Below are 14,569 nucleotides of genomic sequence, written 5' to 3'. Positions count from 1 at the left end.
CTGCGCTCCCCCACATGCAACCAGCTGGGTGACCTTGGGCTCGCCACGGCACTGATAAAACTGTTCTGACCGGGCAGTGATATCAGTGCTCTCTCAGCCTCACCCACCCCACAGGGTGTCTGTTGTGGGGGGAGGAATGGGAAGGCGACTGTAAGCCGCTTTGAGCCTCCTTTGGGTAGGGAAAAGCGGCATATAAGAACCAACTCTTCTTCTTCTTCTTCTTCTTCTAGATATCTACTCTCAGTGTGTTTATTGGTTATGGAACAACAGGCAAATGAACCTCAGCTTTTAGGCCATAAAACCAGATAGAAACTTCCTGTGAGTTAATGATGAATGTATTAGTACTGAGAAATCGTAATGTTAATAAAATTCAGACCACAGCATGTGTATGAATTGATTATTGGGATGAGTGGTATAAATAATTTTAAAGTGTTCATTATTACTATTACTATTACTATTACTATTACTATTACTATTACTATTACTATTACTATTACTATTACTATTTATTTATTTATTTATTTATTTATTTATTTATTTATTTATTTATTTATTTATTTATTTATTTATTCCGTTCTTGTAATCATGTTGGGTATTGACACTATGCTGTAATACAACATGTTTCCTATGCAAAGTCATTAGATCTTCCCTGTTTGAATGGATTTCCCCCCAGTTCATCTGGAAATTAATAATACCATAATTAGATTAATTTTTGTTTATTTTTCTGGGCTAGAGTCTGGATACCTCTCTAATGAAAGACAAATGCTGAATATGTATTGGAAATTTGTACAGTTTCATATTATTAGTAATAATAAAAATTAATTACACGGAATAATATAAGAAAAGCTAAAACAATGAACACTGACTCCTACAGTCAGCAGAGCCTAACTCTACTGATGGATCTGGAGGGATTTAGATCAATATTATGCAGTCATGACAATCAGTATCAGATGACTCTTGGGAACTGGACATGATCTCTGTGACTGAAGTTATAATATGGCTGCTGCAATTGACAGTTTTACAATATCTCAGTCAAAGGCAGTCCCATGGTTTAAAAACTTTGTTGTTGTTGTTAGGTGCAAAGTCGTGTCCGACCCAGGGCGACCCCATGGACAATGATCCTCCAGGCCTTCCTGTCTTCTACAATTCCCCGGAGTCCATTTAAGTCTGCACCCACTGCTTCAGTGACTCCATCCAGCCACCTCATTCTCTGTCGTCCCCTTCTTCTTTTGCCCTCAATCGCTCCCAGCATTCGGCTCTTGTCCAGGGAGTCCTTCCTGCTCATGAGGTGGCCAAAGTATTTGAGTTTCATCTTCAGGATCTGGACTTCTAAGGAGCAGTCAGGGCTGATCTCCTCTAGGACTGACCGGTTTGTTTGCCTTGCAGTCCAAGGGGCTCACAAGAGTCTTCTCTAGCACCAGAGTTCAAAAGCCTCAATCCTTTGACGCTCGTCCTTCCTTATGGTCCAACTTTCACAGCTATACATTGCAACTGGGAAGACCATAGCCTTGATTAAATGCACTTTTGTTGGAAGGGTGATGTCTCTGCTTTTAAGGATGCTGTCTATATTTGCCATAGGTTTCCTCCCCAGGAGCAAACGTCTTTTAATTTCTTTGCTGCAGTCCCCATCTGCAGTGATCTTGGAGCCCAGGAAAATAAAATCTGTCACTACCTCTATTTCTTCCCCATCTATTTGCCAGGAATTGAGACGGCTGGATGCCATGATCTTCTTTTTCTTGATGTTGGGTTTCAAGCCAACTTTTGCATTCTCCTCCTTCACCGGCATCAACAGCTCTTTAGTTCCTCTTCACTTTCTGCCGTTAGAGTGCTTTCATCTGCATATCTGAGGTTGTTGATATTTCTCCCTGCAATCTTGATCCCAATTTGTGACTAATCTAACCCCACCATTCTCATGATGTGTTCCGCATACAAGTTAAATAGGCAAGGCAACAGTATACAGCCCTGCTGAACTCCTTTCTCAATTTTGAACCAATCAGTGATTCCATGCCCGGTTCTCACTGTTGCTTCTTGACTTGCATATAGGTTTCTCAAGAGACAAATAAGATGCTCTGGTATTCCCATCTATTTAAGAACTTGCCACAATTTGTTGTGCTCCACACAATCAAAGGCTTTAGCATAGTCAATGCAGCAGAAGTAGATGTTCTTCTGCAACTCCCTAGCTTTCTCTATGATCCAGCGTATGTTGGCAAAACCTTTTTAAAAGTCCATAAAATAACACCTCATTTTGTTAACTTTACTTCCATGACACATTTATTTATTTGGATTTTTATACCGCCCTTTCTTTACAGCTCTCGGCGGTTTACATGGAACATTATAATAATTTAATCGATAACATACAGTTTCACTACAACATCATAACAACCAAGTAAAAATTTATAACACAACATAAATAACAACACTGGGGAGATCAAATTTGTTCAGTCATGGAAGGGCGTCTGAGGGGGCTACAGATGGTTTTTAACTATATACGATTCCAAGCTATGCTTGGACCATGTGATCTGGCCAATTCTCTTGTACCACAAGTTCTCAATCTCTATATATATGTGGGAATATGGAGGTTGAGGATCTCACCCATTACTTCTTAATATGCCCACTATGATGAGCCAAGGAATAATGGTATCCTAAGATTTTTAAATCCTAAATATAGTACTTAAACTGTTAATGGAATTTTATGTTATTATCTTTTCTGTTGTCATATATTTTCTTTTTTCTTTTAATCTTTTTTTACTTCACTGACCGTTTACGCACTGAAAACTTCACTACCCCAGCTCCCATGCAGGAGCACAAATCGGGGGCGGGTGAGGTGCACTGGGCCAAATGCTCCCCCATCTGGGTGCAGGAAAAGCTAGAGCAACCTGCCATGACTTAAACTCCAGCCTGCAGCCTGGTATGAAACCTCCAGTGCGTAAACGGTCATTGTGAAGCCATTTGGACAATACAATAAAAGTAATCTATTACTATTTATGTGTAACAGCTTTCTCTGATATAATAATTGAGCAGAGCCTCTCTCGTTGGGCCCTGTACAGACTTTTCTTTCGGTCCGCGGGCCAATCACAGCTACTCCCACCAACCCGGCCAGGGGCACACTGGCATTATTGCTGTCATTCTGACTCTTAAGTGCTGCATGAAAAAAATGGACAATTCCAAAATAGTGACAAAGGAGAGACAGAATCTATCCAGTAGTTTAATTAAGCATAAGAAGATAAAAAGTCTCTTATGTTATTTATTTAGACTTTGACTCTGCCAAAACGGTCTCTAGATTCATTTGTTTTCCGTTTTCAGTCTGGCTTTCGTCAGTGGCAATGAGTCCGTCCTTGTTAATATTCGAATATAATGAGGCAAATGCTCCTGTATCATGGAGAGTCAGTGTATTTTCTGCACAGCAGACGCTGGTCCCTAACTTCAGCTGTGATCATCGGCAAAAATTCGTAGCTGTTATTGGAGGGCATTTGTCTGAAACTTCTGCTCAGATGGCCTCAATCCTGAACATCTACAAGACTCCTCAGGTAAGCTATAAACATAGAATTAATAATTCCGGCATAGGATTGAGTATGCTGATTTCATTCATGAAAATGTGTTTCCTTTCAGATGACTTATGGGTCATTTTCCCTTGCAAAGGATGACAAAAAACTTTCCCTTCCATATATCAGATAGTGCCTGATGACACCCATCAGTACAGGGGAGTTGTAAAGTTACTAAATCATTTTCGATGGTCTTGGATTGGGCTCCTGGCTATGGATGATGACATGGGAAACCAGTTTTTGTGGAGAATAATACCTCTCCTTTCTGAGAATAGCATTTGTTTTGCATTCATATACAAAATAAGGTGACTTACGTAAAGGACATGATAGAATCTGCTCTAAACACTACCCAATATTAATGGACAAAAAAAAACGTATTTTATGTTTATGGAGAACTTTCAGCCTTGGTGACTTTAAGAATCACATTAAAGTCACATATATTCTCCTCCTCTCTCTCCTGCTTTGTTTCCTCCGTTCATTGGAAAGCCAGGGAAGGTGACCTGCATTCTGACAAAAATAGAAATGGCACTCCAGGTAAAAATTTGTCTCTTGTGCAGCTTCACTCCGATCACTGAAACTGTCAGTGGGAAACCGAAACTATTTTCATCACCAGGTGGCAGCCAGTCGCTTTTTGATGACATATTGAAGATTTACAATCCCAGGCTCTCGTTCTGGCAAGGAGCTCTCACGTGACCCTTCATATCAACATTCCAATCTCCGGATCATAAATAGTGGTGAGGGGACGTTCTGATTTTGTTAATCCCTTTTCTGCCTCCTCACCCACGTCTTCGTGCTACTCTAGCTTGCTTAGATTGGGAAAAGCAACTTTCAACACCAGAAGTTTGTTCCGAAGGGGAGAAGTGTTGGGGGAGACCCCCACTCACTGTTTGTAGCCTCAATCTGGTACCTGCCAGTTGTTTTCACTCTGGAGTTTTGGTGAGTCGAAGAGTCTTGCAGGGGATATCCAGTTAGGTCTGTAGATTAAAATAAAGAGCTTTGTAGATTAAAATATAGAGATGAAGAAAAAGAAGAAAGCTTTAAAATGGCGATGGCACTTTCAGAACTCTGTTCAAACTGAGCTTTTGATCCTTGGGATTTTAAATTCCCTGCAGATCAGAGCGGCCCCAGAGATTCACAGGGAATTCCTGGGTAGATACTGGGTGGGTTAGCATACCCAAACCCGTTTCTGTCAATCGCAGCTGCGATTGACCCCTCAGTGGAACACGAGCTCGAAATATTTGAGCTATCCAAGTGCCATGTCTCTGCCCCTCGGCAAGTTGCAGGCTTTAAAATAAACAAATCAAAAGCTAGAATGCTGACCAAAAATATGACTGATCAAGCAAAAAATGTTTTATCAAAAAAATCAGGTTTTGAAATTGTTTAAAAAGTAAAAAACGTAGGCATTTACATTTCCTGTCAGAAGACTTTATTTCAAGATAATTATCTCAAGATCTGGTACTCTATAAAAAAAGATTTACAGAAATGGTCAAGGCTAGATTTGTCTTTATTGGGGCGAATTGCTACTATCAAAATGAACCTACTTCTAAAATTAATATTTTTGTTTCAAACATTACCAATATTCATCCCCATAAAATACTTTAAAATATGGCAAAAGTATATTCAAGATTTTATTTGGAAACGGAAAAAACCCAGGATTAGATTTAAACTGTTAACAGATAATAAAGTTAGGGGTGGTTTTTCCCTTCCAAATCTTCAACTTTCCCATGAAGCAGCATCATTGACATGGATAAAGGAATGGTGTCTTCTGAAAGATACTAGATTGTTGGAACTAGAAGGTTTTAATAAACAATTTAGTTGGCACCAATATATCTGGCATGATAAAGATGTTATACATAAAGAGTTTAAGGACCATTATATAAGAAGAAACCATGTCCAGTCTTCTTATGGGCCAGGGAGCACCAGCATTTTAGAATTTGCAGAGCTGACGGGACACCAAAGGGCATAGGGAATTATATATGCTAGGCCCAGACATCAAATGACCTTAAAGATCAAAACAAGAACCTTGAACTTGATCTGGAATTGAACTGACAACCAATGCATCTGCCTCAGTGCAGGTAGGATATGGGTTCTCCAAGGTGTTCTGCTGAAAACCTTAGCTGCTGCATTTAGTTCCAGCTAGAGTGTCTGAATTATGGACAAGGGAAGGCCTACATTGATCGAGTTACAAAAATCTAGTCTGGAGATGACTGTCACATGGATCACTATGGCTAGAAGTTCGAGGGCCAGATAGGGTGCTAGTGGCTTCGATTAGCATAGATTGTAAAATGCTAGTGAGGCTACTCTAATTACCTGATTCTCCACTGATAGGGAGTCATCAAGAGTCATGGCCAGATTTTTGGCCAAGTATGAGATCTCCAACTGCATCCAGGCTGGGAAAACATGCTTCTTGTTCTGGTCCATTCCTACCCCACCACAGGACTTCCATCTTGGAGTTTCAGCTGGCTTTAGTTGAGCCAGACTAACACTGCTTCCAAATAACTGGCAACTATTTCTGTGGGAAAGTCTGAACAATCCGAAATTGACCCCACTGGACTCTGCTTCAAAAAGTGAAGAACAGATTTCTGGGGATTCCTTAGCTATAGGTCAAGTGAGGGGACAATTTGGTCTGCACCTGCAAAGGTGAATTTCAGTGTGGAAAAGGACAAAAAAACCCCCTAAACACTTGGAAAATAAAAATTTGAATATCCCTAAAGTGTAAACAGGCTGTGACAAAAAGGGGAAAGCTTGCCCTTCCTGCTCATTTCCAGTACCTTCAAAATGAAAGAAGTGGAAGCTAGAAGAGAAGGAAAAGCAGTTGAACGGCTTTCCAACTTGGGGGAGACAGTGTTTGGATACAACATTTTTGTGACCATTTAATGTTCCCTGCATGTGTTAAAAATATTAGCCATTTTTAGAGACTAAATTCAGTACTCAGCTTTCTGGGAAGCTAAAATATACACTACTGAAAACTTTGCAGCCAGGGTTTAAAAGAAGGATCAGTTAGATCCAAACCCAGCACAACCAATGAAGTTCTTTGTTATATCAACTGATACAAGGTCATGCTTCTGCCATCAGAGGTACAAAGGGATGCCCCCTTCTGAAGGATTTTTTAAATATATATTACAGTGCACAGAGGACTGGAGATAAAAGAAGTCAGAATTATACAAATGCCACTGTTCTGATATCATGACCAATGTGAGTCTCCACAGAAAGCTCCTGAAAAGATCATTTCCCCCCTATTAGTGGACAAAATATTATCAATAAATGTCAATGGTTCCAAATGGACACAGGTGGAGAAGTACAGAGGAATCAGGTGGCCTGTTAGAACTCTGGAGACAACAAATCTTCTTGCTCACAACTCTAGTTTACAGGGTAGCAGGTGTGAAGTCCAGAGGCGGTCCTCATTGGGATGAAATTATCTCCAACCAAATAGCTAAAATGACTGCTTTCTTCGTTGTTTGCAATGGATTTCTTCAAGGCACTAACAAGGGAAATAATAAGAACTTTATTTAATTTGCACAAAAAGGTGATTTTGTCACCAGAACTGCCTCTAGAAATAGACAGGGCTCAGATCATCAACTGCATTCCCCTTTCCCGGTTTAATTTAAAGTTGCTATCAGATATTGTTTCTTTAAAAAAAAGAAAAAAAATCACCTCTCTGTATATTATTGCATCTAATTCCTTCTGTTCAACCAATTGTTTTTGGTTTTTAAAAACGAAAATCTGAAGAAAATTGCACATATGAAAAATCTGTTAGCTAACAGCCAGTGCAATACAAACGCTGCCTCTTAGAAATTGAATAATTATCCTGTAATTTAAGAGGAGATTGGATTTTACCTCTCAAATCATAAAATGAACAAAACTATTTTTATTATTTTCATATATTGATCCATTTTAAACATCCAAGCACTGCTGGGGAACGAATTCTAGAGGAGAAGCAGGAGGAAGGCACTGCCCTTCATCTTAGGGTGTCTTTTGTGTTTCAGTCATCAACCACATCAGGGGCAATGAGACAAAACTGAAGTGATATGACATGGGAGATGGGAAACTGGTAGTCATCAACTGGAAAGGAAGTCTTGTCATCGAGATGCTGCTGCTGCCCCTATTGCTGGGCCTGGTACTGCCTTGTCATGTAGTGTGTTCGATGTCTTCCATTAATTGCTCTATATACGATGACCCCTTTCCGATTCCTCACAACTTTTATCAGCCAGGGGACCTTCTTATTGGTGGGATCATCACTCAAGTTGTTTTCTTAAATGACCCCCCATCTTTCCTAGAACACCCGGCACGGATGGTGGTTGATGAACCTGCGTAAGAGTTTTGATTTTTTTTCTTTGAATTTATCTGATCACTGTGTTCAGTCATTGAGTAAGGAGCCACAGATTGTGTTTTCATTCCATTTTATTTGCTTCTGAGACACCCCCCCTTTCTTCTCAAAGGGACCCAAAGTGGCTTGCATGGCTCTTCTCTCTTCCTATTAATCCTTACCTCAACCCTGTATGGGAGACGAGTCAGACAATGTAACATTGATCCAACATTACATAAAAAGCTTTCAGGGTTACAAAGAAAAATCAAATTGGATCTCGGGGGACAGCCCTCTGGTATGTGACAAAAGCCTCTATGGTAGAATTAGAATCGTTCTATAGATTTTTGCTCAATAACCTGAAAAAAGCTACCTACCCATTTCAGCAAACTGCCTTAGTCACTTTGTGTTGTCATAGGCATAATGCACTTATTTACAGCTTATTTCCTGTTGCAGGGATTAATTATGGAATGCAGTTCTGAAAAGAGGGGAATTGCCACCTACATCAGTGGGCCTGGCAGAAAGATGTTAGAAAAACCAAAATCATGAATTTCATCCACATTTTAAAAAAAATAATAATTTGTTGTTAGGCATGTGCCTACTAAACTAAGCTCCCTCTGCTCTTCCTTGTTGTTATGAATAATTGTCAGTAAATATAGAAGATAATGTCAGATGTCAAGAAGGGAACCTTAACTTGGAAGTTTTCAGGTTCAAATTACAGATTTATATTTTGATTTGTGGTTCCAGGAAGGAAGAACACAGTAAATGCAGCTTGGTTGCTTTACTTCCTATCTTCTCTGTAGGTCAGTCACAAAAAACTACCAGCACATTTTGGCCTTGGCTTTTGCTGTAAAAGAGCTGAATGAGAATCCCAGCTTCTTACCAAACACCAGCTTGGGTCTCTACATCCTCAATAGCTATGGCCTTGGAAGAATGACCTTTAAGGCCACTCTCAGCGTACTCTCTGCACAGCAGACACTGATCCCTAACTTTAGCTGTGATCACCGGCAAAAATTATTAGCTGTTATTGGAGGGCATTTGTCTGAAACTTCTGCTCAGATGGCCTCAATCCTGAACATCTACAAGACTCCTCAGGTAAGCTAATTCAGTACTCAGCTTTATGGGAATCAAAAACATACAATACTGAAAATTTAGGCTTAATTATTCCGGCATAGGATTGAGTATGCTGATTTCATTCATGAAAATGTGTTTCCTTGCAGATGACTTATGGGTCATTTTCCCTTGCAAAGGATGACAAAAAACAATTTCCTTCCATATATCAGATGGTGCCTGATGACATCTATCAGTTCAGAGGAGTTTTAAAGTTACTACATCATTTTCGATGGACTTGGATTGGGCTCCTGGCTATGGATGATGACATGGGAAACCAGTTTCTGCGGAGAATAACACCTCTACTCTCGGAGAATAGCATTTGTTTTGCATTCATATACAAAATAACAAAGGTGACTTATGTAAAGGACATGATAGAATCCGCTTTAAACCAAGCTGAACACTACCAAATATTAATGGACAAAAAAACCAACGTATTTTATGTTTATGGAGAATTTTTAGCCATGGTGAATTTAAGAATCACATTTAACTTTTTCCCTTTCATTTCATTACCCCTTCTGGATAAGGTGTGGATAATTACATCACAGTGGGACTTTGAGTCATTTGCTATCCAAAGTATTTTTGATACAGACTCCTTTCATGGTGCCCTGTCCTTTGCAGTCCATTCCAATCAGCCTCCTGGATTCCAAGAATTCCTTCAAACCATAAGACCTACATGGGATGAAGGAGATGGTTTCATTCAGAACTTTTGGGAGCAAGTATTCAGATGTTCATTGACATGTGAGCAAGGGGATATGAAGGATACCTGCAGTGCAAAAGAGAAACTAGAAAGCCTTCCTGGCCCTTTGTTTGAAATGCAGATGACTGGCCATAGCTACAATGTCTACAATGCTGTCTATGCAATGGCTAATGCTTTACACAATATCCACACACATGAGTCCAGATGCAGAAAACATTTGGAAGTTGGGTGGATGGATGTTGAAAATATAGAGCCATGGCAGGTACTGGAATTATTCAAACTGGTTGACATATCATATATGGAAGTTTTCTCTTTCTGCTTCCAGTTTGTATGTTCAATTCTCCCAAAGTTTTCAGTATTATAACTATTCCTTCTGGTTTCTTCCTCATTCTAGTTACACAAGTTTTTAAGGAATACCTTGTTCAACAATACAGTTGGAGAAAGCATACAGTTTGATCAAAATGGAGAATTAGTTACAGTTTTTGATGTCACCAATTGGATTACCTTCTCAAATGGGTCATTTGTTAGGGTGAAAGTCGGACAACTGGATCCTCAGGCCCCTTCAGAGAATGAGCTCACCATAGAAGACGATCAAATTGTGTGGCATAGAAGCTTTAACCAGGTGTCTGATTTTCTCCCCTCAATTCCTTCTTTTGAAAGCAAGACCAATATTTTTTAAGCAGTGATGAAGTGTGTATGTTTGGGGGGAGGAAGGTTAACTCACCCTCATTTTATGAATGTGCCTCTTCCTATTATTTTATGTAAGGTTCCAGTATTGATTCCAGTATAAATTCATCTTGAAGCATTCTCCTAATAGATTCTGCCAGAACTATAGAATGCATACCATTTCCTTTTCCCCAAGAGTTAAGATACCAGTCAGCTACTATAGTACCAGGCTGATATACAAGGTACACATAGAAGGTATATATAATATATATACACATATAGAATACAGAAGATATTTTTACAATATAGAAGATAAAAAATAGATTTTTTTCTCAATCTTGGTCTAACATTTTGGTTGAAGATCCTCCTACCATTTTTCATTATGGTTTTGTTGTTGTTTTGTTCCTTCATGTTCAGTGTTTGGTAAAAGGACATACTGCAATGAAGAGAGCAGATGGATAAGCAAAACTCTCAATTTTTTTTAAATACCTTATAATATACGGTAGTTTTTGAAACCATCCTTTATTTTTAAAATGTGGCATATGAGGTCTTTGAGTCACCTCTTGTAAAGTTTTGAGTAGGTGAATTTTTGTGCACTGGGAATTCTGCCCTGAACACAATTTTGAGGAAGATTAGAAGGTTCTGAAACATTCCATTCAAGTTGCAGCCCAATTCAAGAAACCCCTGTATTGTTTTCAAGGAAAGAAATCAACAAATGTGTTTTGACATTGATAGTCTCTCCGTAGCATCCTTGTACTTCCCTGGTTCTTTCTCATTCAAGTATTCAACAGGACCAACCCTATTTATCTTCTATGATCCTATCAGACTGGAATATCCAGAGATACATATACTTGAATTGTAATGTCCTTTAGTATACAGCAAAAAAACCCATTCCTCATTAAGTCATATAAATATAACCAGCTAAAGAACTAGATTCAGAGTATGAACATAGGAGAGTCAAAGCACCTTCTCTTGGAACTTTGACAAATGGAGCTTTGACTATTGAAAAATCATTCACAAAAATCATGCTGGTCGCTGGAAATACTACTGGACTCAAATCTAGGTGTTATTTATTTGTTGTTTTTTACTGGAACCAACCCAGCTACCATGAGAACCTACCCTGGTGAGGTTCATCTTGACCATACCACTGTACTGAGCATTTTCTCAGCAGCAAAGCAATGCATTGGTTGGTGTTACTTGCAGATGCTTATACTAGTTTTAAGAATTTTTTTAAATGTAAATGATATTGTATCCATCAAAGCTTCAACAATTTAATCATTAAATTGACCAGATTGAATAATCCACCAGTTTGCTTTGAACACTGGCTAATCCTGTACAATCAAATGCAGCATTTTAATTAGCCATATAGGCGGTGGTTAACCTTTCATTCTATTTTCATTTAAATATTTACAATTCTATGCTGTGATGGAAGTTGAGTATTTTCTTAATTTCCTTCTCTGTGTTGTGCATTTCGGTCACCTCATGGTTGACAAATGATTGGTGACCTCACAGGAAAGCTGCTGCTTAATACAACGTCCTAATTTGTTTTCTCTGACATCATAATTACTTTCCCAGCAAAACAAAATTTGCCAGGGCACCCATGTGCTAACCTCCCTATCTGTTTATGGACAGGTGCTTCCTATTTCTGTGTGCAATGATCCATGCCAACCTGGCTTCAGCAAGTCAAAGAAGGAGAGAGAGAAATTTTGCTGCTATGATTGTACTCCCTGTACAGAAGGGATGGTCTCTGAGAACAAGGGTAAGATATATTTCGTAAAACATTCTTGTAGAACGGACAGAAATAATGGAAGAAGTTATGCTGATCTGAAACAACAGAACAAAAGTTAAATCTAGTGACTTCTTTAAGATGAAAGAGCGGCCATGAGTAAACAAAAGGCGCAGTTGGCGTTGCAGGTTGGTGGGCCTAAGAGAGATGTGGCTGGGGCATGTGTGCGGGGCTCATGTGGCAGGGACATGAGGTGCAGGGCTTCAGGGTACATATTTAATGTTCTTTGTGACCCAAGCTTGGCCTCTCTGCTGCTGTGAGCCACTCAAAACAACGTGCTACCCACACTTGTATATATATGGTTAAGGCTTCTATTGGTCATACTTGTCGCAGTTATGGATTGGGGGGGGGTCACGAGGTTGAGCTTTGGTCAGGGTCCAATTTGTGAGCTGGGATCCTGGGGTTAGGTTCTCAGTAAGTAACCAGCTAACATTGAGCATTACCTTACCTGAGTGGGAAGGTCAGTGGTTTGGAGCCTGGATGTTGGAACGGTTAGATGAAGTGGGCACCCAGCAACCTGAAGTGTGTTAGATGAAGTGGGCGCCCAGCAACTAGAAGTGGGTTAGACAAAGTGGCACCCAACAACCTCCAAGAAGAAGACATCAAGGGTCAGGGGACTCATCTTCCTGGCTGGAAGAGAGGGGGAACCAGGGCACTACATATACCCATGTCACCAGCCGGAAATCTGTGTGGGGATTGCTCTGACCTTGTGCCAGGCCAACCCTATGGTTATGTGGTTAATAAAGCTATGGCCTTTCTTTGCCAAAAGAAATGCAGACTCGTGTCTTGATTGGTCCAATACCACCATGCCAGTAAACAAGTTAGATGCTGGGTATAAGCTTTTTATGTTCATGCACACTTCTTCAGGTACATTAAAACCGATTTCCACAACCTTACATATAGATTGAGAGAGTGGAGCCTTATTTACCAGGATGGGGTGGTTAGAGCCTAATTGTAAAAGGTCTTTAAGTGTTGACTTCCTAGATCCATAAACCTGAAGGGTCATTCTTTTCCTTTCTTCCCAGTACGTTTTAATGATGCTGCTTCTGCAGTTGCGGTGGCTTACAAGGGTTTACCTGGGCTGACTGATAGACAGACACAGCCAGCCTCTAGCTTATCTTTAGCTTATGCAGACAATTAACATCTAGTCACTAGAAGTTAATCTAGTCATTCCTTTTTACTTTAGAATTTTTGAAGAAAATCTTTAGATGATAAATATTCATTTCTGAATCAATGAAGCTACAACATTATAAACTTCTACAGACTTTTCAGATTATCCCTCTATATTTTCATATGGCAGGTTCTAGATCCCTTTTCAAAATGTAGATCTCAGGACTACTGGAAAGGAGTGAGAGAGTCCATTCCTATCTTATTGTCCAACAGGCTACTTACCTGGTCACTCACCAAAAGTGTTACCTATCCCAAACAATTGATATGTATGTAGTGGGGGGGATTTGAAGGAGGCAAATGAAGGGAGGAACATACATTTCTACCTTATGTATATCATTGTCTCTTAGATACCACTCATAACCTTGAAATATTGAGTTCTTTTTATCCTTTCAGATATGGATGCCTGTGTCAAATGCCCAGATCATCAATTCCCCAGCGAAAGCCATCAGGAATGCCTTCTCAAGGTCCCAAGCTACCTTTCATACAAAGAGACTTTAGGAATCATCTTTGTCTTCTTCACTGTATCTTTCTCTCTGGTCACATTATTAGTCCTTGGAACCTTCATAAAATACAAGGACACTCCCATTGTTAAAGCCAACAACCGAAGCCTCACATATATTCTCCTCCTCTCCCTCCTGCTTTGTTTCCTCAGTTCCTTGATGTTCATTGGAAAGCCAGGGAAGGTGACCTGCATTCTGCGCCAAACTGTTTTCAGCCTCATCTTCTGTGTGGCTCTTTCCAGTGTCTTAGCCAAAACTATCACTGTAGTCCTAGCCTTTATGGCCACCAAACCAGGGTCCCACGTGAGGCGATGGGTGGGTAAAAAACTGGCCCATTCCATTGTCCTTTCAGGCTCCTTAATTCAAGCAGTGATTTGTACTGTTTGGGTTTGTATTTCCCCTCCCTTCCCACAAATGAATATGCATGCACAACCAAAGGAAATTATCCTAGAATGTAATGAGGGCTCTGCTATGATGTTTTACTTTGTCCTTTGCTATCTGGGCTTTCTGGCCAGTGTCAGCTTCACAGTGGCCTTTCTTGCCAGGAAGCTACCTGGTAGTTTTAATGAAGCAAAGTTCATCACTTTCAGTATGTTGGTCTTTTGCAGTGTTTGGTTTTCCTTTGTACCAAGTTACTTGGGCTCTAAAGGAAAATTCATGGTGGCTGTGGAGATCTTCTCCATCTTGTCATCTGGTGCTGGATTATTGGGTTGCATCTTCTTTCCAAAATGCTACATCATTTTGCTGAGGCCAGAAATGAACATTAGGGAACAGATAATTAGGATCATGTGA

At 39.8% G+C, this 14,569-nt stretch overlaps 1 protein-coding gene across 1 annotated transcript; it reads left to right on the top strand.

The window, feature by feature from the left end:
• The first annotated feature begins 7,686 nt into the window (after positions 1–7,686).
• LOC143825409 (vomeronasal type-2 receptor 26-like) lies at positions 7,687–14,569 on the top strand. The gene is made up of 6 exons (XM_077313438.1): positions 7,687–7,853; positions 8,649–8,940; positions 9,129–9,917; positions 10,050–10,277; positions 11,954–12,080; positions 13,671–14,569. Exons 1-6 carry the CDS (start codon positions 7,687–7,689, stop codon positions 14,567–14,569), a joined length of 2,502 nt encoding a protein of 833 aa, XP_077169553.1.

The sequence above is a fragment of the Paroedura picta genome, chromosome 16, assembly GCF_049243985.1.
Source record: "Paroedura picta isolate Pp20150507F chromosome 16, Ppicta_v3.0, whole genome shotgun sequence".
Taxonomy (NCBI): domain Eukaryota; kingdom Metazoa; phylum Chordata; class Lepidosauria; order Squamata; family Gekkonidae; genus Paroedura; species Paroedura picta.
This window is presented reverse-complemented; position numbering and strand designations above follow the sequence as displayed.